Below are 26,300 nucleotides of genomic sequence, written 5' to 3' on the forward strand. Positions count from 1 at the left end.
CTACTAGTCATAAAATTATTAGGGTCCTTGACAAATTATAATGAAACACATCCAAACTGGATAAAGGGGCCTCAGTATTTTGCCCCTTACGAGACATAATGTCATAAAAGGGTGAAAAACATGATCTACATAAATTAATCCTATGTGTTAGCTCTTTATCTTTCCATTCTTCCTTTTGTGTAAGTGACTGAAGTTAGTAAACTGCTGCTGTCACCCTCCATGGCAAAAGCAGACACAGAAGTGGTGCAGTACAGCTGTGGAAAGATTGCTCTCTCATCTCCTCCTTTTGACAGATTTATTCCTGATTAAATTAAGGTCTACTGTACAGTAGAGATGTCAGTTAAAGGGTTAAGTTATGCTTTAGGTGGGATATTATGAAAGAAAAAAGCACTAAACGAGACCAATAACCTTAATTCATTAACCTGTTAACACAGTATACTCCATTTCCCCATGATATGTACTTACAAGTTATTTGCCCACCGGCCACCCACCGTTTACAAAAAACTATAGATCTCCTGGAAGATTTGTTTGGTTTGTTTGTTTGGATGATTCTAGCGACCTTCATGATTATATTGATATATATATATATATATATATATATATATATATATATATATATATATATATATATATATATATATATATATATATATATATATATATATATATATATATATATATATGTCAACAATAAAAGCGTATTAGTAATATGAAAAAGTAATTTCTTTAGGAGGGTTTGCCTTCGCCATGCTTCCTGGAAGTAGGGGTAGGATGTTGACAGCCTCATGTGACATTTTTTTTCTTGAAATCCTTTATTTGGTTGTTTACTTGCATGTCATTGAGAAATATAACATGGATAACATCTAGAGAAATACTTACAAAAGGAAAATGACAACCATAAACTGCGGCAACTATAGTTGCTGGTGGGCTTAAATGGGTTAAAAATAAAGGTTCTTCATTAATGGTTGCATTAAGAACCTTTACTATCCATGGAACCTTTCAATTCATCAAAAGGTTCTTTACAGTGGAAAAGATTATTAAAATGTTCTTCACTTTTTTTTAAATATATGTTCACTGAAGGGTTCTTTGGGGAACCAAGACTCATTCATCCAAGGCATCACTGTGAAAACCCCCTTTCTGATTTTTTTAAGAGTGTACTTGTGCTCGCTCACACCACCCAGATTATTTAACAGCGCAACGTCTGTTCTGTTCGCAGGGTTCGAGTGAAGTAATTTCGCCCCAGCCACATGAGCGCATTCAGCCCGTTCTCTTCAGTCAAATAACACGACTTTACACTTTCCAAACGTCCGTTAACTTTACCAAAAATGACCCGATACAGGCGGGAAGGGATATTTTTGAAAATATGCCTGCAAATTATTGTTTCTTCGCGGAGTTCGCGCGTTATGCATAATGTATTTTTGCGGACAAGCGATGCAGGAGTCGTTAAGGACGTGTGCACACAGACGACACAGGTATTTACTTAACACAAAATATTTCTGTTGGCATGAAACGTTAACTACAAACATATATCTGGGATTATTAACAGATGCGATTCGAATACAATAAGGCCTATACAACAAGTATTGCAATAATTAATATTTAGGTCCACACACAGGAGAATCCGAGAAACAACAGCTAAAGTAAGACAAGCGATTCAAACCGACATTTGCAATATTAATAATGTCTGGTCTGTCCGCTGATGTAGCGAATGCTTGCTCATTAAGATCAACATAATTCGTTCACGCTTTACATTAAACAGGTAAAATTCGCGACTTTAAAGAACTAATTTACCTGGCTGTTCATGAAGTTTGCGTTGTAAGTGTAACGTACAATACAAAGAGTCAAGAGACTTTCCTATTAATTTAAAATCCCAAAAATGGCGGCGGGGAGAGCTTTACTGTTTACTCAAGAGCAATCAATGGTTGCCAGGGCAACTCTGACACGTCACTATGGAATGTTCGTGGATGACGTCACACTGGGCCGCTGATTTACCGATTGGAACATTTTATTTCATCGTCGCTTGTTGTGCGAGTAATATCAGTGAGTGAATATCTGTCTGAACGAGTTCGAAAATCTTGCTTAATCGTCTTGTCAAAAAAGACCAGAAATTCAGTTTGATAATATCAAACGGCTCTAGAGAGATCACTCTCAGAACTGTTTAAACGAGAACTGTTGAAAGTCTCTGTAAAACATGAAGAGTTCTCCTTTAGGATCAGAGATTGCTTTTAACAAGAATACATCTTTTTCATCATCATCTTCATCGTCCTCAGTTGTGGATGAAATGTCAGAGATGTCGCTGAGGAACACATCTCTGGACTCATCCGATGATGATTCCTCCAGTCACTGTACTGACAGGCTTGTGAAACATCAACTGCTGCTGAACAAAATCCTGGACCTTCAGTACAGAGCCCGAGAGCGCCAGGAGGAGTTTCAGTCACTGCTGGAGCGATTTAACTATATACGTTAGTAATCTGGTTTTAGTTATACACTTATACATATGTAGTTCAGTAGCCTACTCAGACCAATGAGTTGAATAGAGTGGTCAAGTTAATGGTCTTTAATTGGCCTGATTCTTCAAGCCCTCACAAAAAACTAGCACTTCAAATAATAATAAAAAAAGAATACAAATTAATCAGATACTCATATTTAGGCATGTATTGGTATTCAGTTGTACCTAAATGCATTGCAAACTGATCAACCAGTAAAAGTAAAATTTAAAAATTGCTATTAAAATAAAAATATATTTAGTGTTTAAAACTATAAAATCAATAATAATATTCATGGCTTTTTTTCTTAATTTTCAAACATTAAACAATCGACCTTTAACCTTCATTTTTTGAGGAGAACTGTAGATAGCCCTTAAAACTTCTCTTTTGTTGACAAGCATTTCAGGAAAGATTGATGATGCCTAATGCATTTACAGATTTACTCTAAAGCCCCAAATTGGGATCAGATGCAGAGATGAGATCTGCACTTGACTTTGAGACAAGCAGCGCATATATTTAATTAAATCACAGCCTTTGAGATTTGACAGTGACAACAAGGCAATTCACGATTTCAGTTTCATTTTGATTAACTGTGCAGCCCTAAACCATATATTATGTATATTATATATAATTATATATATATATATATATATATATATATATATATATATATATATATATATATATATATATATATATATATATATATATATATATATATATATATTGATCTGCTTTTTAATATAATCTAACTGTACTTAACAGTTAACGATACTTATGTTTTGCTTCTTGCAGAGGAATCGCTAGAATGGGAGATTGAAAAAGTGGAGAAATCCATGGTCAGCATGGAGTGGCTGGAGGACTTGCAGAAGATCGTTAATGAGTTTCAGGCCAATATGGTGTACAATGTGAGCCGCCTTCGAGAGAGCTTCAGAAAAATGCAGGAGGTTGCCTCGAAAAAAGTTCTGACCGTGAAGGCAAAAGGTAGGTTAATGTACACACACACACCATCATTCATTAAAAAGCATATCTAAATCACTTTGGCTGCAGTCTGATCTAAAATGCTGTGTCAAGGAAGCTTACAGTGTACAATGTGTTGGTTCTCAGGTAAACCAGGAAAAGATCTGGATGCCAAAGTAGTTAAAAGCATTCAGTCTCTGCCGACTTGTCCCACAGTTGCAGAATTGAAGGCAAATTCAACCGCTGCATCAACGTACTCATCAAACCTGATCAACGCCTTGAATAACATCACCAAATCATCCTCCTGCAGTCCAGCCACAAGCAAGGCACTAAAACTATTGGCAGCGACCATTGAAAACCTCAACAAGGCATTTCAAGATCACTGCTTAGAAATTAAGACTCTCAAGACACCTCAGAAAGAGAGAAAGGTGGTTCAAGATGTGAACAGAGACGTCTTAGTTTCTCCTGTGCACCAAAATGGATCTGCAGGTCAGCAGCAGAAGGTGCAAAAATTGCCTGCCTTTCCTGTGAAACCCAAGGCAGATGATTTTGGTTTCCCTCAGGTCAAAGAGCTTGTACGGGAGACAAAAGTCAAAGTGTTGCCACTAGATAGACCAGTGGTAACATTAGACACAGCCAATGTTCCCTCTAAGCTGCGCGCGTGCGCGGCCGCGCAGGCCAGTTGAAGTAGCCGCGCAATAGATTTTTCAGACCGCGCACATTTTTCAGACCGCACAATTTTTTTTTCAAGGGTTAAACATCTGAGCATCAAAGGCGATGCAGGCTAGGTAATAAACATTTAAAATACTGAGATGTGACAACCAAGCCGGATGTAGCCTACGTTAGAATGTTTACATACAAGTATCCTAGGTTACTCTTGGCGGGCGCCCCGCAGCAGTTATACAGTAGGCTACCATGGCGAAGAGAAAGGCAGATCAGGTGCCCCAGAAAAAGGTCTGCCTAACGTTTAAACATGAGTGGCTAGATGAAATAGTCCAAACTGACACAAAAGATGGTCCAGGTAGGATAAAACTGTCAGACATATTTACATATGAAGAAAGGAGTGGCGTGATCTGCAAATTCTGCTCGGAGGCAAAAGTGAAAGGAGAGTTCGCTCGGGGGAAACATTGGTCCGAGTGGAAGCTTGATTACCTAAAGCGTCATCTGACACAGAAAGTCCATGTAGACGCATTGAAAACATTAAGACTTAGACATGGGAACTCTATCGATAAAATTCTCACCGAAACTAATGAATCCCGAGAGAGAAGAATTCAGAGAGCACGATCCGACCCTGAACAAATAAAAATATTGATCGACAATGTGATGCTAGCAATTAACACCAACATGTCCATGTTATCAGTTCAGGATATACACGATCATATGGCAAAATACGTCGACCTACCTCAGAGTTGGAGAAGCAAAAATTATGCTTTTGAATTTGTGGAATGCATCAATTCAGTTGTGCAGACTGAGATGATAAGCAGCATAAGAAATGCTCGTGTCCACACACTAATTGTGGATGAAAGTACCGATATCTCAGTGCATAAGATGCTTGTCCTTTACATTAAGTTTCGGGAGCAAACTGATTTCAGTTACAAGACCGTTTTTGCTGGAATCATTCAGCTTTCAGGATGCACTGCAGAAAACATCCTTGATGCCATTACCAAGTTCTACGCAGACCATGCGCTAGACATGAACAAAATGGTCATGTTTACTTCAGATGGTGCTTCTGTCATGTTAGGCAGACATAAAGGAGTGGCTGCTTTACTGAAGCGTCAGGTACCGCACCTGACTGAACAACACTGCGTGGCCCATAGGGAGGACTTAGGAATCGATGACGCATGGAAAGATGTCCCTATAATGAAAGAGGTAGAAACGCTACTCCGGACAGTATACTCCATGTTTTGCAGATCATCTGTGAAGAAAGCCAAATTCACAGAGATGGCAGAGGTTTTAGAAGTGGATTCGCTGTCTTTTAGACCGTTGAATGAAGTGCGTTGGCTGTCACGCTACCAAGCTGTGCACGCTTTTTTGCGAAATTTCAGCGCGTTGACCGAATACTGTGCAAAAGATGCTGACTCTGACCCCATTGCGAAATACTGTCATAGAAAACTAACCGACACCAAGTACAAATTTGCTATCACTGTGCTAGCAGAAGTGCTTGAGGAACTCGCTCAGCTGTGCACCTGCTTACAGCGCAGTAATCTTACGGTCATGGATGGGCACTGCATTGCCAGAGCGAAAATACAGAAACTACGAGCGCAATATTTAGGAGAGCGAGTTCACTGGGGCAAACGAGCGCTCGCAGTTTTGGAAAGTGAGAGTGCAGTGAACACACGGGACATTCTTCTGTTTGTCCATAAAGTTTGTGAGCACTTGGATGCCCGCTTCCCTGAAAATGAGCTCAAAGAGTGGGCTGCGTTTGAGCCGGACACGTTGGATCATGCAGTTGGTGAATTTGATCATGGGCTGAATGACGTGACCAGTCTGGCGAAGAAGTTTGAAGCGCTTATGCATGAAGCAGACGATTCGGTCCCGGGGCGCATTTGTCAACAATACAACGAATTCAAGTTCATGGTTAATGAAAAAAGGAAAATCGGACTGCTCAGATCATTTTCTGAGATTGTAACCTGGTCGCTGAAAAGTGAGCATTTTCCAGATCTGGCACAACTTCTTGACATTTGTGGCACATTCCAAGCATCCAGCGCCGACTGTGAACGCGGTTTCAGCCTAATGAATGCCATTAAGACAAAATCGCGCAACCGCCTTGAAGTTTTCCATTTGGACCAACTGATGAGAATTAAATTAAGGCAAAAAGAGGGTCCTATAGACCTTGACAAGGTCTACAACCACTGGAAAGGGGACAAAGACAGGCGAGAGAAGATTTGAGGTAGAAATTTATTTCCAATATTTTCAATTAGACCTATTAGGCCTACAATATAGATCAAAGTGATCTTGATTACTGCAACAACATTTTGACATAATTATGTTTAGTCATTGAATCATGTAGTTTCATTCTGTTTTAGTATATTTGCAGTTGTTTAATGTAATAATGATTTTGTGTTTTGAAGAGAAATTATGTTAATCTTTTGGTTAACCTGTTTTTCAGATGCTGTTCTTTGGAGAGATGTGTCTTTCATAGGCCTGATAGGCCTATCATCCTCAAAGAAATTCAAACGTTTTGTAACCTAGTTTGTTGCACTAGTTTGTTGCAGTTATTCAATTGTTTATATAGGCTACATTTAGGAAAATTTACACCATGTCAATTTAATAGGCCTATTTTTGTTAAGCACAGCATTAGCATTTTTCTTTCAATGAAGTTCCACTTAAATGTTGTACCTGCTGAGAAATGACTAAACATCTTGGATACTTTTATTTTTTATATATCATTATCAGTCATAATAACCAGTGAACCAGTCATAACCTCTCTAAACCTTATTGAAACCTTATCAACCAAATATCCTTTAAGTTCAACTAAACTGACCATCACCATCATTAAAATCTTCCCAAAGTCCAAACATTATAAAGGTTATTGAATAAATATCAACCTTGTAAACATATTGATGCATTTGCTGTCATCTCTTTAAATCCCCTATGGCTAACGCAGGCTCGTGGTCATTTTCGGCAGGTCGTGTGGTTGCGAATTGCTCACAGTACTGAAATGTGCGCTCAGAAAAAAAAGAATTTGCTCAGTTCTGGAAAAAATTAGAGGGAACATTGGACACAGCTCCAAAAGACCTCCAGAGTCCGTCTGCTGATGGCCCGTTTCCTCCTGGCCTTGCCAGGACTTTTGCTCTCCCCAAGATCACACGATCTGTTGAGGAGACAAAAGTTTCCACAGAGCAAAAGGCAAACGTCAAATCATCTGAAGAGACACGAGTTGATGCAGAGACAATGGAGATAACAGAAACACCATTTGAAGAGACAATGGTTCAGAAAGACCCCCAAAGTCCATTTCCTCATAGCTTCCATCGTCCGTCCCCCATCAGATCTTCTGCTCTTCCTCAGATTTTGCAGACTGTTGAGGAACCAGAAGTTGATACGGAGACAATGGAGATAACAGAGACACCATTTGAAGAGACAATGGTTCAGAAAGACCTCCAAAGTCCATTTCCTCATAGCTTCCATTGTCCGTCCCTCGTCAGATCTTCTGCTCTTCCTCAGATTTCACAGTCTATAGAGGAGACAAAAGTTTGTGCTATGTCAGCGGAAGAACGTCAGAGTCTGTCTTCTGTCCACACCCGTCCTTCCTCGTCTGTGAAACTGCCCAAAATTCAGACTCCAGTAAAGCCTTCACTTCAGAAGTCTGAGAAACCCGAGACTCGCAAATATGATTCTGCAGTCTTGGGCAGCATTGAGGAGCAGTACATGAAGAACAGCGAGGAGGACGGAGACAAACTGCTTCATACAAGCATGAAAGACCCATCGTTCATAATTGACATCAAAGCTCAAGAAAACAACCTCCAGCAGCTGGATCGAGCTTTTCAAAATAACAACATTTCCTCTGAAATGTACGACCTGTGCAGAGGAACCGTCAATCAGACACTTAAGAGTGTTGAGCTGCGTCTTGGATGTCTTTTACGGAGATATATCAAACATGTCCAAATGAAGCAATTAAGGTAAGAAAAACTTCCTTTGGCTAATGGTTTATTTGATTATATGTTTTGTGGTAAATCATTTTATAATATGCCATAAAACAATTCTCATTTTGGCTCATTGCATTTTTTCTCTGTTATACAGGAAGACGCTCGATGGAAATTTCAAGGCGACCAGAAATTTAAGGGATGGACTGGAGTTCAAAAAAGTCCATTCTCAGCTCTGCAAGTTTGACCGTTTCCAGCAGAGTGTGAACAAAATCTGGGACGCCAAGCAAGCCTCCACCGATGAGACACGAGGACTCTGCATCGCACGGACGGCCCATTTATACCAGCAGGTCAGTATGAATTAGACAAAATGGCATTAAAGCATTGATACTGAGTCTTACACTAGTTTGTCATGTTCTAATAATGTAAACAACATTAATTATATGGCAGATGTAAATAATAATATAAAACATGTTGTTGTCTGCCTACAGGTGAATGCGGTGCATGGCCTACATCTGACAGGCATATCATTTGTGCAAAGGCATGTATCACTGCCTCTGCTCACTGTGACACCCGTGCGGTTCAGCTCTAATTTGTGTCGATCTCCTCCTCGTGGACCGCAAACTTCACCGAGCAGAGCCAGTCCAGCACGTCATCCTCAAATCCACCCCAAACCTCTGCACCACACGACCAGGAACACACCAGGCAGTTTACTGAAGATCAGTCACATTCAATAATGATGGCCAGTGTCAACATAATGGCTCGTATCTAAACCTAAGAACAGATAACTGAAATGTCACAAAAGTGAAACAAAAGCGAGGACGCATCAGGAACAGACTCTGGAAAAACAGAAGCACCGGCCTGTAGACATAGGAAGATGGGTTCATTTACATTTGTTACACTGCACTGCTCAGTCAGCGGTTATTGACATCAAATAGAGTCAAATAGCCAATGTTATATTAAGGAAGAGCTATGACTTAATCAGTGTATATTTTTAAGCACATATTGTAAGAAATATATGAATAAACATAAATAATAAAAATGATAAATAATAAAGATATTAATCTCTCTTAATTGTTGGGCACTTAAGTATTTTGATCAATTGATCGAAGCACACCACTGATTAGATTTGGTTGTGTTTTATGGCCTGTAATACAAATTTATTATATTTCAATGCTTATGTTTGTGTATTATAAACATTAAAATAAAAACAATAAAGCGTGTGTACATCTGGAAAAATGTGTGTGATGTGTAAATAAGTCTGATGATGCTCAACAAGTCAGGTTTAATATTGCCATCTGCTGGCGCTTTTGAAGAACATTTAGACAAAAGATGTAACTATCCCGGTTTCAGTTTTTTTTTTTTTTTTTTTTTACTCTTGATATTAATAATTTTAGGTTTTACTATCTCTTGTCTGTGCGAGAAAAATGTTAAAAGTTATTGAAATCATGTAGAAATATTCAGTTTGAGTCTTTGTCCTGCAGAGGGCAATGTGTCAATATTTTGATATGAACAGTGAACTCGTTACACATTATGAGGTCATCGAATGACAAAAACAGTCCTGATTCATGATTGCAACAGCCTTTATTTGTATTATGCAGCTGGAGGTGTGTTCGTAAAAAACAGAGAAAAACAACTTTAAACCACAGTCTTCATTTTTCATTCATTATTCATTTATGTATAGCCGTTTTTTTTCACCATCTTATCTCTGTTGACCTGAATGGACAAGTATCATAGACATATCGCCTCCAGGGAGCCCTGCAGTCCTTACACCTTAAAATCATTTCAGCAAACACAAGGTTTGAGTTTAAACACATAAACACTCATAGTAAGCATTTCCATTGTTAAATTCATCTGACTTCATGTTGAAACCGTTTAGTGTCTGGCACTCACCCGAATAGAAATATCTTTCACGTGAGCCCTTCATTAGTACAATTTAACCGTCGTTTGGTCAAAAGACATAAAAGCATCACGGAAAAGGTCACCAGTAAAAAGATTTGTGCTGAAAACTGAACGTGTTAAAGGATCCACAGTCGTCTAAAAATCGCACTCCTGACCAAGCAGAGCAGGAAAGCGGTGGAAAGAAAAGAGAGTGAGAAAGAGCACTAATTTTGTCCAAGATTCACATTATCACACCGTCTGGCTCTTTCAGACAATCACAATCATTTGAGGCAAGATTAGGGTGTCAGTCCCGGTGCAGGGTCAAAGGTCAGAGGTTGCCTTCGCCTTATCTAGCCGTTTAGACTTTAGAAAAGCCATGGCAGTATCCGCACCACAGTCCGCGTGAGGAGGACTTTAGGCACCAGTGGGGTTTTCATCCAGACCGAATCAGTTCATATTTTAATAGTAAAACAGCAAAGTGCATCAGTTGTGGCCCAGTCCGCCAGGTTCAGCTCGGTTCAGAACGGCAGTCACATGATGCAGCACTTGTTCTTGAAAATGTGCGGGTGTTTGTAGCGCAGTCTTTGTTTGGGCCGATATTTCTCTAGATACGTCAGCTGCTTGCTGTTTATTGCACCTCTGCGCTTCCTGCGAACACAGAAAATTAGCATTAGTGTGTTGATTTACATTTGTCACGCTCCAACCGAATGAAACCAGGCAGATAAAAATGGCTTGCGATCTCACGTTTCATTCCAGACCATGCAGGGCTGAAAATAGCATTGAAATTAAAATTGTAACCAAAGAGATGGAGCTTAAAGGGTTAACTGTGAATCTTTTGCATGATGAAAGCTTTCAGTTTGGCCTTGCTATCAAAAGGCACTCTGGCAAGCGCAAGCAACTGAGAACAAGTGTTTAAGATCCACTCGTATGAATGTAGCTGCTGACGGCAAGAGCTCAAGGTCTGTGGTTCTTGAAAGAAGTCAAGAGAAAGATGTACGCACTGTCTGATGAACTGGATGGCATCTTCGTACTTCATCCCACTTTCAATCAGTGCCACGGCCACAAGTACTGGAGCTCTGCAGGAAAAAAGAAAAAAAAAAAAACAAATTTTGAGAGAGGTGCGACACTGACAAAAACAGACTGCTGTATGTGTGTGTGTGTGTGTGTGTGTGTGTGTGAGTGTGAGAGAGAGAGAGAGAGAGAGAGAGAGAGAGAGAGAGATCGCTCACTGAAACTGCACCTACTCTAGCAATGTCAAAATAGCATATTGTTTAATACTTTTTGTATTCTTGTTTTTATATTCAAGGACCTATGTTTTATTGTTTTTATTTGTTATTTGGCTATTATATGCAAGTTAACTATATATATATATATATATATATATATATATATATATATTACATTGTTTTAATTCTGTTAATATTTGTGGTGTTATATATACAAATAAAGTAATAAATTAATAAATAAAGCAATTGCAAGCAGTTTTTAAGTGTTTTTTATTTATTAAAAGGAAGGGTAAGGGTTTTTCCCATTCAAAAACTTTTTTTTGTTCTGCTGGTTGAATGTCTCTTCACATCCCGATAGCAATCACTGAATTAAGTGGTCTAAATGGACCATTAAATGTTCGACCAATCAGATTATTTGATTATTATCATCAGATTATTATTACGATAGGCTGTCCTACCTACCTGTCAACGTAGGTATTTGCATTACGCTGTTGCAGAACGAATGAGAATGGAAGGCGTTATTATTGTAATATTATGCGCTTTGTTTTCTCACTGGTAATCTGACAGCGTTGACGCCGTCCCTCATCGTGTTGCTGGTTAGACTCTGGTCTGTCTGTGCTCACTTATGTTTTGGAGGAGGTGTGGCTTTGGAGAGTGCTTTGCAGGGAGGGTGGGATCTTATGCTTTCAAAGCTAGCTTGCTATTGCTAGCCCCTCAGAAATCGCCAACCCTAGATTTAAGAAAATGCTACACTTAAAAAATGTTATTTACTTAAAATATTAAATACAGTATAAATTTAATCTATTGCACTTTTAATATTAATATTTTATCAATGTCAATTGTTGTCAATATTTATAACAATAACATTAATAATAAAAGTGTTTAACAGCATTTTAGCTTTCATTGTGGTATCAAACCTGGAAAGCCTAACACACACATAACTACTGGCTCATTAGAAAAGCTCAATTGTTCGATGACCTCAGAGAGATCTTAGAAGCTGTACAGTGAAAAACAGAGTAATGGAGCAATGGAGAGGTATTAAGATGGGTTAATTCATCATACAATAATTAATGTTTCACAAACCTAAAGGTAAAGATTCAGGCATAGTAGAACAAAACAATTTCAGCAAAGGTGAGTGGCCACAACTGATGGATCATTCGGATCGATTTAGACAGCAAAACAAATTTTAATACTTAACCCTCAAAGCTTCCCTTTCAAAAATACACCGTACAGTAAAGACAGTCAAATCCTACAGCACAACTCCAGCTCTAAACAGCGTTGCCATCTGAATTAAATGAAAATAAACGAGTCAGGCCAAAAAAACACAGACACTCTTTCAAGAGTAAAGACCGATTCCCTTTGGAAGTGGATGAAGTGCGTCAGAGATGGAGTTTTACCGCCCAAAAGATGAGAGCAGCGAGGCCAGACTCCCTCCTCCTTTTAACGTCACTCACTGTTTTACAGCTGACGTTTGGGGTGTTTTGTTTCCCTGTACGTGCGCCAACAGAGAGCATAAATACATCATCCGTAGGAGCTCCTTACGAGACATACTGTTCTGCATTTATAACTGCACTAGCACATTATGTTGTGCAATATTGCTTTAGAGAATGACTGATTTTGTCATTACCATGAAACTGTACCCACTGAATTTTGTTATGGTAAAAACAGCTTCCGATTCGTGGTTCAGTCGTGGGACGCCCACTAGGTAACTGGGAGCATCAGGTATAGCTAGAGAATCCCAGTCATGTGGGATAGACAGTCTGGAATAAAGGTCATGGAAAGAGCACGCGTTTGAGGAGGACAGTAATAACATATGCTCCTAAAAAGCAACTTCCTGTTTTGTCTTCGGCTCTCACCCTGATGCCTCTTAAAACAGAGTGTGAGGACTGTTGACTTTGGCGGAGCACTCTGGCCAGTTTAAAGTCTCTGAAGAGGTACCTCTCCCTCAGCCCATAGAGGACTATCAACTTCATCCATGGTTAATAGAGGAGACGTGTCTCCTGGGAGGCCAGAGGTGCATAATGTTCTATAGAGCACATTCTTTTCCAGATTAAGGTCTCGAACAGGGCCCGGAGGTGGGCTTACTTATGGGCCGCCAGACAAGAAATGAACCCATTTACCCCTGAGTTCCCAGGGCTGAGCAAAAACCAGCAAGTTAAAGATATGTTTACATCTTGAGGGCAATGTGATTGTGTTTCTGTAAGCTCATATACTGACCTTCCTAAACCGGCCACGCAGTGCACAGCCACGCAGCAGCCGGGTTCTTCTAGGAATCGTCTCTTCAGGAGACTCAGCCAGTCCTCCACGACCTTAGATGGAGGAGGAGCGCCGTCGTCAAATGGCCAGTCCTGGGGACAGAAGAACAAGCACATACCGAAAAATGACTTCTGTCATCTTTAACTTCAGACTTTTCCAAATCGGACTTGCTTTCTTGTGCTGAACACTAAAAGAAGATATTTTGAAGAATGTTGCTGGTTGCAACTGACTTTCATAGAAGGGAAAAAATATTATGAAAAGTCAATGGGTACTGGCAATTGACTGGCTATGAGCATTCTTCAAAATATCTTCTTTTGTGTTCTACAGCAGAAAGAATTGTATACAGGTTTGGAACAACATAAGGGTGAATAAATGTTTATTTTTTATTTTTGGGTGAACTATCCGTTTCCCATTTACACTGAAAGACAAGCTCTGACTTTGAAACTTTGGACTTTTTCACATTGGCAGCACAGTGACATTTTGATTTTGTAGCATTATTTTTATTTCATGGTTCCATCATGAAGCAGATCAAGATAGCTCTATAGTCTACAGTCCCATTGGTATTTGGTTTGCTGCTCATTTGCATAGATAACCTGTTCAGATTTGTTGTATCCAGTGATTGTTTTTGCTCATGTTGCCTTAGTTTGGTTGCTACAAATTACCGTCAATGTGAACGTCCCTTTAACATGAACAGGCTTTAAGGAAACGAAAGCAAAAAATTTAAAGAGTGGCCAGGTGGCATTTATTTGAAATATAGTACAAACTTTTTAAGCCAAATATTTTGCAAACAATGTAAGTACTGCAACACTTTGTGACTGTCCAACATTAGATGATCATGTTCAGAGTTAAATGTGATGAACCACACCTATGTTTACTCTAATAGGACACCTGTGTGAATTGAAGTTTTGAGAAGAGCTAGTGCAGAATTTGTTTACAGACGCCACCGGATTTGCATTTAATGCAAAGACTTCTTAAATGTGACTTAAGTTTCCAAATACTGGTTGGGGCCACTGCATCAGTCCTCACAGTCTAAGAGAGATCTGATTGCTTTTTCTGTATGTTTCTATACTTGTTTCTTTGTAAAAGTGGGTGATCCAGATGGTGAAGGTGCTGAGGGAGCATAGAGCACTGATTGAGGACTATGTGAGGACCATTTAGAAATAACCTTCAGGGGATGTGCCCCCCTGACAATAATGTAACTGGCTGCTTGTGTACCATAGTACAATGCATTGTTGGAGAAATCTAGTTTCAACTTCCATGGAACTGTAGTAACTTTTTGGCATGTCTGTTGTTCAAACCTTGCTTATTCAACAAAATAGACTGTTTTAATGACAACATCATGAAAGTGGAATAAGAACTTCTGCTAATTAATCATCTGGCGATCAGATTAATGTCAGATTATTGAATTAATAAACATGGCATTTGAGGGCTTTTTTGTCCTCCATGTGTTTTCCAGATGGTTGATACAATCACTGGTTCCCTCTTGCGTCATAGTCCAGGCTTCCTTGAAGGAACTAAGGAACATTCGCACATGCACACTCTGTGGCTTTCTGATGGACAAACTAAAAGATGTAGAATTAAATTTGTATATATTAACTGTATGTACTTCTAACCACAGGTCAAGAGTAGTTTCAACCACACAACTTTGAGATGCTCTTCCCAAATGTTCATTAGAAGTACAGTTTTGGAAATCACCATATTGTTATAATGTGATACAACTTGAAACAAAAGTTGGTTAAGAATGCTTTTGGTTTATACATTTTCAGAACAAAGAATGGGAAATGACAACAAAATCTGAGAGCAACGCTAAATGGTGTATGGAACCAAGGAGTCTCCTGTCAACTGAAATTGTTAGGTTTTTTTTAACTACGGTATGATACGTTTAGGGATGTTCAGATGCTGCTATAAAACCAATATTTATTGTGTGATATTTATTGTCTACGATAATATCATAATTGTAATTTTATTGATATGCGTGCTGACATCGAGTGTCATTCACTTTGCAAAAAATAAATGAAAACGCATTCAAAAGCATTCACTGTATGATGAAGCCTATCAGAATACAGTGACAATGCCCCTATAATTCATGTTATAAAAGCAAAACAAATCCCCATGTTTTATATATATACTCCCATTAAGTATCGAGATATATTTTTTTTGTCAGTATCGCACAACCCTAGTAGTAATGTACATCTGGTTACATCTTTCAATCCCCGTCCCTGTCCCCGGGTGGTTGGTAAAAGCGGTACATGCTTCTGTGTCAGTGAGACAAAGCGCAAGGCCTGGGAGGCATGTGGAACACAGCATAAATTTAGCATAATTGTGTGGCTTTCTTGTGCTCTCGTGACCTCAAGGTGAGAGGTGATTCACAATCATGCTTCACAGGACATCCGGAAAATTCCACGCCTCCTTTCCCATTTGCCCTCCTATATAGGGACTTTGATGTGGTTCAGCTGCTGAGGGTCAATGGTTGCGTAGACCAGCACGCAAACTGGCATGTCTTCACAGGCACAGATGCCCACACAAACACACACTCAAGTGATCCAGAGAGGCTTGGAAGGGCAGGCCTAAATTTTAAAGAGCTTTCTCACAGTACAGATGCATAAGTCACCATTTAGAGGCCTCAAAGTATCGCTTATCACACAAGACTGATGAGTAATATGCAGTCACACTACAGCCCTAGAACGGGATGTTCAACACTAGCAGATGCGAGTCCTTTCAAGTAAACAAGCTAGACTGGCGAGACCGCTAGGAGGCTGGCTTTACAGAAAAGCCTTTGAAGCACGAATGACGCGCCACAAATGCTTCCTCCACTTCCCTCCAGTCTGCCCTATTGATTTCCCGGGCAAACACACCTCCGAAAGCTTTTGGGAGCGGATGGAGGGCTCCTGATGTAATGCAGGTTGGGTAAACAGCCGTGGCCTACTTTGGGAATCCAGAATTATGTAGCAGGGTCACTTGCTCAAACCCACAGATCTTGGTACAAACGGTCTGAGTTGGAAGGGTGCGGAATGGCAATCGGTCCTTTCCCAGAAGCACAGAGTTAAATCATTTGTAGGGATGGGCAATATCTTATCATTTGCAATATACCAGTAAAAACTCTCCCCACGATAAGAATTAGTCGTCCCGGGAATAACTGTAATTGTTGTTGTGATAAGTTGTTGACATATCTATGTGTGATCGAGCGGAGCGACATGTGGAGTTTCTGCACACGGGCGCCCTCCGGCTTTCAGTATGAATTAAACTGTAATGCTTACAACACCATGGTAAAAACAGGAAAGATAACCTAATACTTTTCTCTAAAGAAACATGATTTTTTTTTTGTCTCTTAGTGGATGCATAAGATTTTTTTAATTATCATAACTGACATCATCGCAATAAATACCAGAAATTATTGTGATATATTTTTTAAGCCCATATTGCCCATCCCTATTCCCTTGTTGCAGGTACTCGCACAAATACACACTGCTGATTGTTCCCACTGGGGTTTTTTGCTTCAACAAAGTTTCTCAGCAACTTGTGCGTCACATGACTGACATTGCATGAGCTCACCATGAAGCTGCGGACGTTTTAGACCGTGTTCGATGCCAATGCAAGCAGCTGACGTCCAATGCGGCATACACGTTGAAGTCTTTTGCACGTGTCTTCTAACAGATTTAGCAAATTATCAGGCTTGGCAAATGACTTCGGGACTGCAGAGGTTCGTCTAACAGCCAGCGTGTACTTCATATCCACACAAGGCAGTGAAGATGGGACTTATGCAACAGTTCGCATTGGGTTTCTATTTTCTTTTCAGGCTTGCTGTGAGAAAGTCAAGAGGAAAAGTATAAAAGAAAGGTTGGGTGGTGGGGGAAGGTGGGCGTGGACCAATCGGAGGCCACACGGAGAGACCAGGCTCTGCAGCTACCATAGCAACAGTGACACGTTGACGTTGGTAATAAGAAACAAATGTGGCTGCTTGGAAGGGAACGTTCTCTATAATGACTATAGTGTGTGTGTGTGTGTGTGTGAGAGAGAGAGAGAGAGAGAGAGACAGAGACAGAGAGAGAGTGTATATGGGGGTCAAGGGGGTCTACAGGGAACGGTTTCACTTTTTGCTTTTAAAGCAGAACACTTTTAATAACTGCCGAAGTGCACCAGAAGCTCTTACCTCGCCATCGTTTTCACCATCTGGCCCTTTAAATGTCAGATTAACATGATTTATTTATACAGCTTGTTAAAATAGCTGATTCTGACTGAGTGATGGTGGCTTTCTGAGGTCAAATGTTATTGTATAATGACCACTAAAATTTGATTTTCCAGGTAATTTATTTTCTGAATAGCAGCCCTAATTTTATGTCATTCCTAACACTTAAGTTTTCTAAAATAATTTCATACTAAATTCATATTTTATTTTATTTATTTTTATATATATATATATATATATATATATATATATATATATATATATATATATATATATATAAATATATATCGAAAATTTCTCAAAATGAGATCGTTTTACATGAGAAGCATGTAAAAGTTATTTTATACAATGTTGGTAAACAAAGAGCTGACAGTTTTTATAGTTCCTAGAACTATTAGAGGAAATTCCCAGAAGTTCCCTTTTTGGTGTGTTCACACTGCAGGCGGTTTTAGTTCTAGGAACTCCTTTTGGGAAAACTAATTTAGCTCCTAATTCAGAGAATGGTCTATAAGAACTACCAGTGACATATGTATAGGCTGATTGGCCGATAGTATATAAAACACCGGATACCTGGCATTTTTAAAAAGCAGAGTAAAGCTATTTACTCCACGAACATGGAGAAAGCAACAATAACGACATTTAGCTACCTATTTTTTGCAGAGTAGCATTCTTTTATCAGCTTCGATGATATGTAACACTGCATGTCATCATAAGAGATTGTCAGATTTTCGTGCTCTTAATCACGTAAAATGTGCATTTATATTCCATCTCTGTTAACATGAAATCCACTACACACAATAAAAACAGCTAAACAGCATAAAAACATGCGTCCATCAGTTGTTGATGTTTGTAAATGCCGTAGATAAAGACGTCGCTGTCAGCCTCCATGCCGGCTAGTTCCTAGAGGTGAGTTCTTAGAACTACATGATATGAAATTGACTTCCATAGTATGGAAAAAAAATATATATATTAAAGTCAATGGCTACCGTCAATTATTTGGTTACCAACATTCTTCAAAATCATGTGTTCATCAGAAGAAATAAACCCATACCAGTTTGGAATGGCTTGAGGGTGAGTAAATGATGACCAAGCTTACATTTTTGGGTGAACTATACCTTTAATTTCTTATTCAGTGTTTGTTCTCAAGTAAATTGATCTTGTTTTAAGGACTTTTAGACATTATAACTGGACAATTAAACAAAAATACTTGTTAGGAATACTTTTGCTGTGTATTAAGCGAGATTACGATTTACAGTTAGATGGTCAATATTGTAAAATAAACCCGTTAAGGGTGAAATAAAACCCCTCCAACTCATGTCACGTCCTCTTTTGGAGTTTTTTTTTCTGACAATTCATCAAGAAGATGTGCACTCACCACAACTGTGATCCCATCTTTCTCCAGTGGAGTTTTGTCGTAGGTTATTTCACAAACTCTGACCACCGTCGTGGCACCATACTTCTTAAGATCCTAAATCATGATGGGAACAGAATAAAGGAAATAAAAAATGAATTCAGAAAAAAATAAACAAGGCAGACAATCACCATTTGTTCTGACATAATTTTTCCACATTAATATACAAACACAATCATTTTAATGGAGGGAAAAGTAAGGTAAGCTGCCCATGAACACGCTCCGTCCCTCATCCCTGCCATGTGACGGAGCACTGGGATGGGTATCCATGGAAACGGAGGCTTTGTGGATGTGCTGTTATCATTAAAGCCTCTATGGTTCACACACACTTTCCCAGCAAGATAAGAATGAGTGGGCCATGTGACGGTGGCGCTGTCTTAAGATAGACCATGTGAGCTAGGACTGGATGTGCTGCTAAAAGAGTGTGCGTTCAAGCGAGAAGGTGGGAGAAAACAGATGGTGTAAAGTGTCATGGGTAGACAGTATACAAATTCTCACCTCTATGAAGCTGCTCAGAGTGGAGTTCGTTGGGTTGTGTGTGATTAAGAACCTCATGTTCTTGTAGCACACCTCCACAGGAGCCGGCCGGTTCATCCGAGCCATTGTGCTTCCTCCAAACTGTTAACAAGCAAATTCACTTTTGTGTTTTTGTTCAGTCTCTGAGCTTTTTTCGTGAATAAGACTCCTCGATGTTCAAAGTCCCCAATATCTTCTATGCTCTTCTCTATTGGCTTACTGTAGCCAGAGAGGTAAGATCACCCCATTAGATTTGTGAGGAGTTTCGGGTGGCAGGACCACAGGCGGCAGAGGAAAGAGTGCCTCAGTGCATCCAGAGGTCGTTTTTTCCCCGAGTTTAGACGCGTAGATGTTGAGCGTGGCAGTAGTCTCCAGTCCTCTGCAAGAACGCCATGGACAAAGCCACTACCGAAGGACAGAGCTGTTGGAAAGAGAATCGAGAGAGAGAGAGAGAAAAAAAAGGAGATGAGTTTTCTTCTCTAAAATTAACTGACACGCAGACGCAGGGCAGTCCGCTGAAGGCAAACATGACGCACGCATGACAGCGCGGCTCACGTTAACTGTGAGTGTGTGACCGCAGATTACATCCACCACCCACACAATCCCACTCACACAGACGCACTCAAAACATTGCGCAACAAAGAGGCTGATAGGGACATGATGCTTCACAGAAAGCATTTCCCAGACTTTTTTTGCACTTTTGCAATTTTTTATGCATTTCAGTTTTATAGCACTTTTATAAGCTTTTTAATTTCGTTTTTACAAATTTAAACCTCACTTTTTTGCACAGGCACTGCTTGTTTAACATTTTTCTTATATATATATATATATATATATATGCAAAATTTGTTTATAAGGAATCATTCAAGTAACTTTAAGCAGTAAATGTTCAACAAATGACAACTGCACAAATTACACGGTTCCAGAATTTCTGATCAAAAAGTCTTACCTGCACTATGTCCCTAAGTAATATTTATAGCGATATGGATTTCAGTTCATTCTAGCTCTGGCACAGGTGAACTCAGAGGGATTCAGATGTATGAATGCTGCTCTCATGCGCTCCCCGCTGATCTGTGACTGTAGTGTCTGCAGCAGTTAAAGGTGCAGAGACTCACTGGGTGTTGACAGAAGGCCAGTCGCTCATCCATACTGCTAGCGTCACGATGCCACTAACTGTAAACAATGCTTCTATAAAAGCACTACAAGAGTCGTTAAGTGGCTTACTGATTATAGTTTGGAATAAAATATAAACTGCATACTACTCAGTGTATAATTTATACTACACACTACTTTTAAGTAAAATTATAGTATGTGACACTTGTCACTAGACATGTGTCCGTTTGGTGTAATATGGTTTGTTGAGGTAATGAATATGCATGGCATTGTTAACACACATTTGCTTCTTTTCTATCAACCAGTTAAAATTTATAACACTTCGTAAAAGAGTTTGATGTAAACAACGCCAATATGGACGAGAAGCATGGTGGGAGGAGGAATGCTGCTAATACTTTATCGTCCTTTAAAAGCATAAAGTTGTAGGTTCTGAGGTCAAATATATTGGGCTCCAAAAAACTTAAGAGGGGCTGGTAGTCGAAGATAGTTTTGATCTGTTCACATTGGGCTGGGCGACAAAAAAAATAAAAATAATAATCTCATATTTTTATTCTGAATGGCAATATATGGTACATTCCTCAATATTGTCTATGATTTTCTATTTGGATAAAAAGCCTAATTTTATTTAACTTTTATAGGGGTGTACACAATATATATCTAAGGATTTGCGCAGCTTGTCATAATATTGTGGACAAAAAAAAAATCTTCTAACATAACATTGTAATAACAAAATCACATAACATTTACAGATGAAATTTAAGTTTTATGCACTGAGGAAAACAATGCTCAGAAGTATGTCAGAGCACCTGACACGGCAAGCCACATTAAACTATATGCATAAACTATATCTTGAGAGCCGTTTTGAAGCCCTTAATATACAGCACGTCTCTTATTTAGGACAATTTGGATTATGCACATGCACTCGCAACGTCAAAACACTGTAGTTCATATATAGTCTATAAAATATATATGCATATATTGTAAAAACTCAATACACCACCCAGTCAGATGTTCACAATATCACCTGGCCAGATTTTTCCATGTTTTCCAAAGTGGAAAAACAGCACTGCACAACCTTTCAACCGAGGAAAAAAGAAGTCAAACAGTATTTACATGTTTCTGAACAGCCATTCAACACCAAATCCCTAATGTTTATTTTCAAATATTTGTTTACACTTACAGTTCAACATATAAATCTGGACTAACACGCGCTAGTCTAGAAAAGGATATCTAATGGCTGAAGATATTCTGATTAATATATATTGCTCTTTATAGTAGTGTTGTTTTGCATATTAATATATCTGAAACATTGGTTTACTTTGACAGTGTATATTTTAATTGAAATGCTCAAAGCTTTATTTTTTATTTTTCATTAAACTTGCCGACAGGATGAAAATACTTACATTTTTTTTTTTTGTAATGTAATTCAATATTGTGATAAAACATGATAATATGAACATTTGACTGCCACATGCCTACTTTTTGTCACTTAAGACGACACGCCGAGTCCGAACACTTTCCTCCAATGCTTTTGTGTTGATTTTGGCAGTGTTAAGCATTTTTTAACAAGTACTTAGTATTTATTTAAATCTATAATGTCAAAATCTTATTATAAAAAGTACTGTACATGTAATGTTAATAATGAATTCTTGTAAAAGATGGTCATCTGAGTTATGAGTAAATGCTTCAAAATCAGGCGCATAAAGACTTCATTTGGGAAGTTGTATTAGGCCTTTAAACTGCAATCCTAATCCGCCATTTATGACTGGTAATTAATTAAAACTTTAATACTGAAGCTTAACCTAATTTCCATTTCTTCTCTTCAAAATAAACAAACTTTTCCTAAATGCAATCCACGCTTCCGGAATTCCTCATTGCTCATACACAAACAAATCATTTCATTCACTTTGTGATGCAACAGAGAGAATAAAACAATAACAACCAAACAACAATGACCTATTTAAACGAGTTAATATAAGCCTACTATTAACAACTTCACTGAGGAACAAAATCAAGGCTGTGAGGGTCGATATACACTGAAATTTTTACTATATGCTTTTCTGCAATGTCAGAAAAAAATGCTAAAGTTTTACCTTTAGAGGCACAACAGCTTGTCACTGATACACCAATACATTTTCTTTACCCTTAAAGTGTGCATATTAATCCCTCAGGGTAGTAATACGTACCCTTGAGGTACATCAGTGTGGATCAATGAGCTGTTGAACAAAGAGCAGCATGTAAAACAAACAGTGAGAAGAATACTTCTGACAGGTCCGCCGGGGGTCCGGCCCTGGGGTGCTGTACTCATTTACTTCATGCAGACTAAGGTTAATTGGGTGATTGTATGCTATGTCAACAGCACACAAGGGTCTCAGACATTCAGCGATACACACAGAGACTCGTGAAGATCTGTAAACAATTGCTTTTGAGGTACAGCGTGAGATTTACTGCTAAACCCACAGTATTAGCATGAACTTCAGCGCTGAGGGTAACCATGACAGTGTTGCACTTGTCTACAAAAGCCAATTACCAGCTCATGTCCCGTAAGACTGCAAATACTGGTTAAATATTTGTGCTGACAAGTGTAAGTGCTGCTGTGGGCATCTGGGACCTTCGTGTGGCGGTACTTACAAATAATCCACAGCAAAACAGAGACGGGAAAGTAAGGGGGAAAGAAATTACACTTATGTTTGAAAGCAAAAGAGGAATTTGTCAAAGATGAAGAGACGATATGGGTTGGAAATAGATTGGAGACACGCTAGGGTACTTTACACATGGCCCTCAGTCCCGTAAGAAATAAACAACACACAACAACTACTTATATATTCATTTGTACACAAGCAAAAATGTATTTTTATGCTCTACAGTTAGTGTTAGCTGTATGCACCAAGGGTCTGAGAGTAACGCAATTTCAATTCTCTGTATGTATGTGCTGTACATGTGGAAGAATTGAAGAATTGAGAATTGACATGTCCCACAAACTGGCCCCTCAGAAGCATCTTGGAGCAGGCCGAGTTGCTATATTCAGTCACCAAGTGTCTGGACTGTGCCAAAATATGGCTTCTTCTGAATGTCAGGTTGTAGACATGTGAACTTCCTGAAGGATATATGTGTACTTGACAACTTGAGAAACAGGAGTCTACTTGAGTGAGCATGAAAATAATTCTTATTTTAAAATCCACCAGTTTGTTTTACACAAGTCCTGCTTAATTAGGCTGGGTCACAGCCTCCAGACAAGATCCCATGTGTTTTTAGCAATATATGGACACTAGGCAAATATATTCAATAGCATATCTGAGAAACATTGTAAACTTCATAGCTAAATAATTGTAATGCACCAAATTTTTTATTAACTATGTTTTTATAAAATTTATAAAGGTACTGTAAACTAAATTTTATATATTCTATCGTAATTGTGAAGTTTCTACATTGTAGATAGAATACATTGTATTCTGTACATGCAAATTAGTTTTACTTTAGAAGAAAAAATAACAACAGTCATTTAATTAATTTAATACATTTACTGTTAACACAAATGCTGCAACAAATGCGTCACCAATATTTTCTCAGTGGCACAACACTAACACTAAAACTATGAACTAAAAGAAAGTTCAGATATTCCCACTCATAATTATGACTTTGAGATGGTGTTCATGTGTGTTCAACTCATAAATACAATCTTTCCGACATGACATGAAAGCAATTTAGAGTGCACTTTAGTGAGTCATTATTAACAAGAACAAGCCAGTTTTTTTTAGCAAACAATGTGTTCCTCCAAATTGGACGAAACATGGATAGTTCAACTAAATATGAAAATACTGTTATTACAAACATTCATCCTCCAGTCATAATTTGCTCTTGAGCTGAAATTAGGCAAGTATGGTGACGCATACTCAGAATTTGTGCTCTGTATTTAACCCATCCAAAGTGCACACACACACACACACACTGTGAACACACACCCGGAGCAGTGGGCATCATTTATGCTGCGGCGCCCGGGGAGCAGTTGGGGGTTCGGTGCCTGGCTCAAGGGCACCTAAGTCGTGGTATTGCAGGCTCGAGATTCAAACCCACAACCCTAGGGTCAGGAGTTAAACTCTCTAACCACTAGGCCACAACTGCCCTCTTGAGAGTTTCGTAACGATCAAGATGTTTAAAGATATGAAAGCGAGAATGACAACTTTCAGTCAATAACAACTTAAATTCCAGTTCCTCACTCAAGTGTTCATATGGTTTTCCTGGAAGACTTGGGAATAGGATGAGCAAATGTCTACAAATTTGGCATTAGACGATGACTACAGTAAAACATTGAGATAGATGATGACACAAATTTCATTTAAATTCAAATTTTATTTAGCCGGCGCAACATCGTAATGTCTATCATCCATCGGCAAAGGACGATGTCATCGTCTATCAGTCCAACCCTACTTGAAAAATAACATGCAAGCCATAAAAACCACTTCCACGGTGCCTTTCTAGAACAACAGAAGAGCAGTGTCCCTGTAAAAGCACCACTTAAGTGACACTAGAAATGTGTCAAAGGTCTGATTCTGTAGACATGAAATCCAGGCTAATAGACTCTCACAAACAGCTCCGAGTGATGATGTGACTGGCCCATGTGCTGCGTGTCACCTGCGTGTTATAAATAGGCCCGGCAGCTGTTTTCTGATGCATTTAGCCCCGACCCGACTGGGCCACTGGATATGAGATAACATTGGGTGGGGGTTTGTTCCAACTCCGTCTAGCTTCGTGAACTTTGTTTGAGAGACCAACTACTATCCGGAGCGATGGAAAATCTGTAAATAATTATGGATTCATTGGGCTGTTGATCTGGAAAAAAATGGCATCATAAAGTTGTTGTGGTGGAAAGTACAAGAAGATAACCAGGAAACATGAGATCAGAACAGAAATGCACTAGCTAACTTATTTTATTTTTTTACTAATTGAAGAGTCCATGACTGTTTATTTGAACATTAGTTTTTGCATAGCTAATGAAATTTGTATCAAGAATTATTGGTATTGGTGCCAGCTACTGAAACGGGGAGGTAGGGCCCTTTGGCTTCCACAATGCTTTAAAGCACAATTAGAATCACGTCTTTACAGGATAACATAGAATGCCATGGATTTTGGCTAAGTTTAGGTGGATAATTCAAAAGTATGGCTGCCACACTTGATCAAATCGTGATATGGCCTAATGACAGTTACTGAAATAATGTTCTGTCTTTGCGTGAACGAGCAGCACAGTTTCATCTACTAAACACGCGAGATGCTTGTGTTTTCAGCATCTGCCATGAGCTTCATCTTCTTGAGCCGATCTAAAAGTCATTTCACAACCATTCCACCATTACATTTGGTTTGGAAAGGAAAACACAATTTTTAATTTAAAAACTAATTTTCTGTTGTGCAGAACATTGTTTGCCAATTGTTTATCACTCACACTACTGTATAGATATCAGCTGACCGCTAATGTACAGCACCGTGGATGTCATCTTATATCCATGGAGCTCCATGGTGGCATAACTTCATAAGCTCCATCCATGGTGATAAACAAATGAGATTTGAAGGGAATATTGTGTACTTGTTCCGCAGCAGCTGATGGGCCCTCTGGGACAAAATCTGCACCTCTATGTCTACGTACACAGCTATGTGCTTCCCACAGGGATAGTGCAGTTGGTCTTCAAT

The 26,300-nt window shown here is 39.0% G+C and overlaps 2 protein-coding genes across 4 annotated transcripts in view; one reads left to right on the top strand and one right to left on the bottom strand.

The window, feature by feature from the left end:
• The first annotated feature begins 1,659 nt into the window (after positions 1–1,659).
• On the top strand, positions 1,660–8,945 carry LOC132145597 (uncharacterized). Its single transcript, XM_059556731.1, has 6 exons — positions 1,660–2,462; positions 3,282–3,470; positions 3,594–4,066; positions 7,158–8,065; positions 8,187–8,379; positions 8,521–8,945. The coding sequence occupies exons 1-6, from the start codon at positions 2,192–2,194 to the stop codon at positions 8,764–8,766; spliced, it is 2,280 nt and encodes a 759-aa protein (XP_059412714.1). The 5' UTR covers positions 1,660–2,191; the 3' UTR covers positions 8,767–8,945.
• Positions 8,946–9,594: 649 nt separating this feature from the next.
• The window catches only part of ptp4a3a (protein tyrosine phosphatase 4A3a), a 31,034-nt gene continuing 14,328 nt past the window's right edge, over positions 9,595–26,300 (bottom strand). For 2 of the 3 annotated variants that reach the window (XM_059556733.1, XM_059556734.1), the window contains exons 2-6: positions 19,488–19,926; positions 18,954–19,046; positions 13,354–13,484; positions 10,912–10,986; positions 9,595–10,558 (exon numbers count right to left, since the gene is read on the bottom strand). In XM_059556733.1, coding sequence (XP_059412716.1) covers positions 10,441–10,558; positions 10,912–10,986; positions 13,354–13,484; positions 18,954–19,046; positions 19,488–19,592 — 522 coding nt within the window. In that variant the 5' untranslated portion in view covers positions 19,593–19,926 and the 3' untranslated portion in view covers positions 9,595–10,440. Of the gene's footprint in view, positions 10,559–10,911; positions 10,987–13,353; positions 13,485–18,953; positions 19,047–19,487; positions 19,927–20,454; positions 20,600–26,300 lie in introns of those variants that run through there. The other variant, XM_059556732.1, reaches the window with a different exon arrangement.

This window comes from Carassius carassius, chromosome 8 (genome assembly GCF_963082965.1).
Source record: "Carassius carassius chromosome 8, fCarCar2.1, whole genome shotgun sequence".
Taxonomy (NCBI): Eukaryota; Metazoa; Chordata; class Actinopteri; order Cypriniformes; family Cyprinidae; genus Carassius; species Carassius carassius.

Excerpts from the sequence above, each read along its gene's own strand:
- LOC132145597 (XM_059556731.1), top strand. The coding sequence starts at position 2,192 with ATGAAGAGTTCTCCTTTAGGATCAGAGATTGCTTTTAACAAGAATACA. Across the intron at positions 4,067-7,157 it reads TGCCACTAGATAGACCAGTG|GGAACATTGGACACAGCTCC; the intron begins GTAACATTAGAC and ends AAAAAATTAGAG. Across the intron at positions 8,066-8,186 it reads GTCCAAATGAAGCAATTAAG|GAAGACGCTCGATGGAAATT; the intron begins GTAAGAAAAACT and ends TCTGTTATACAG.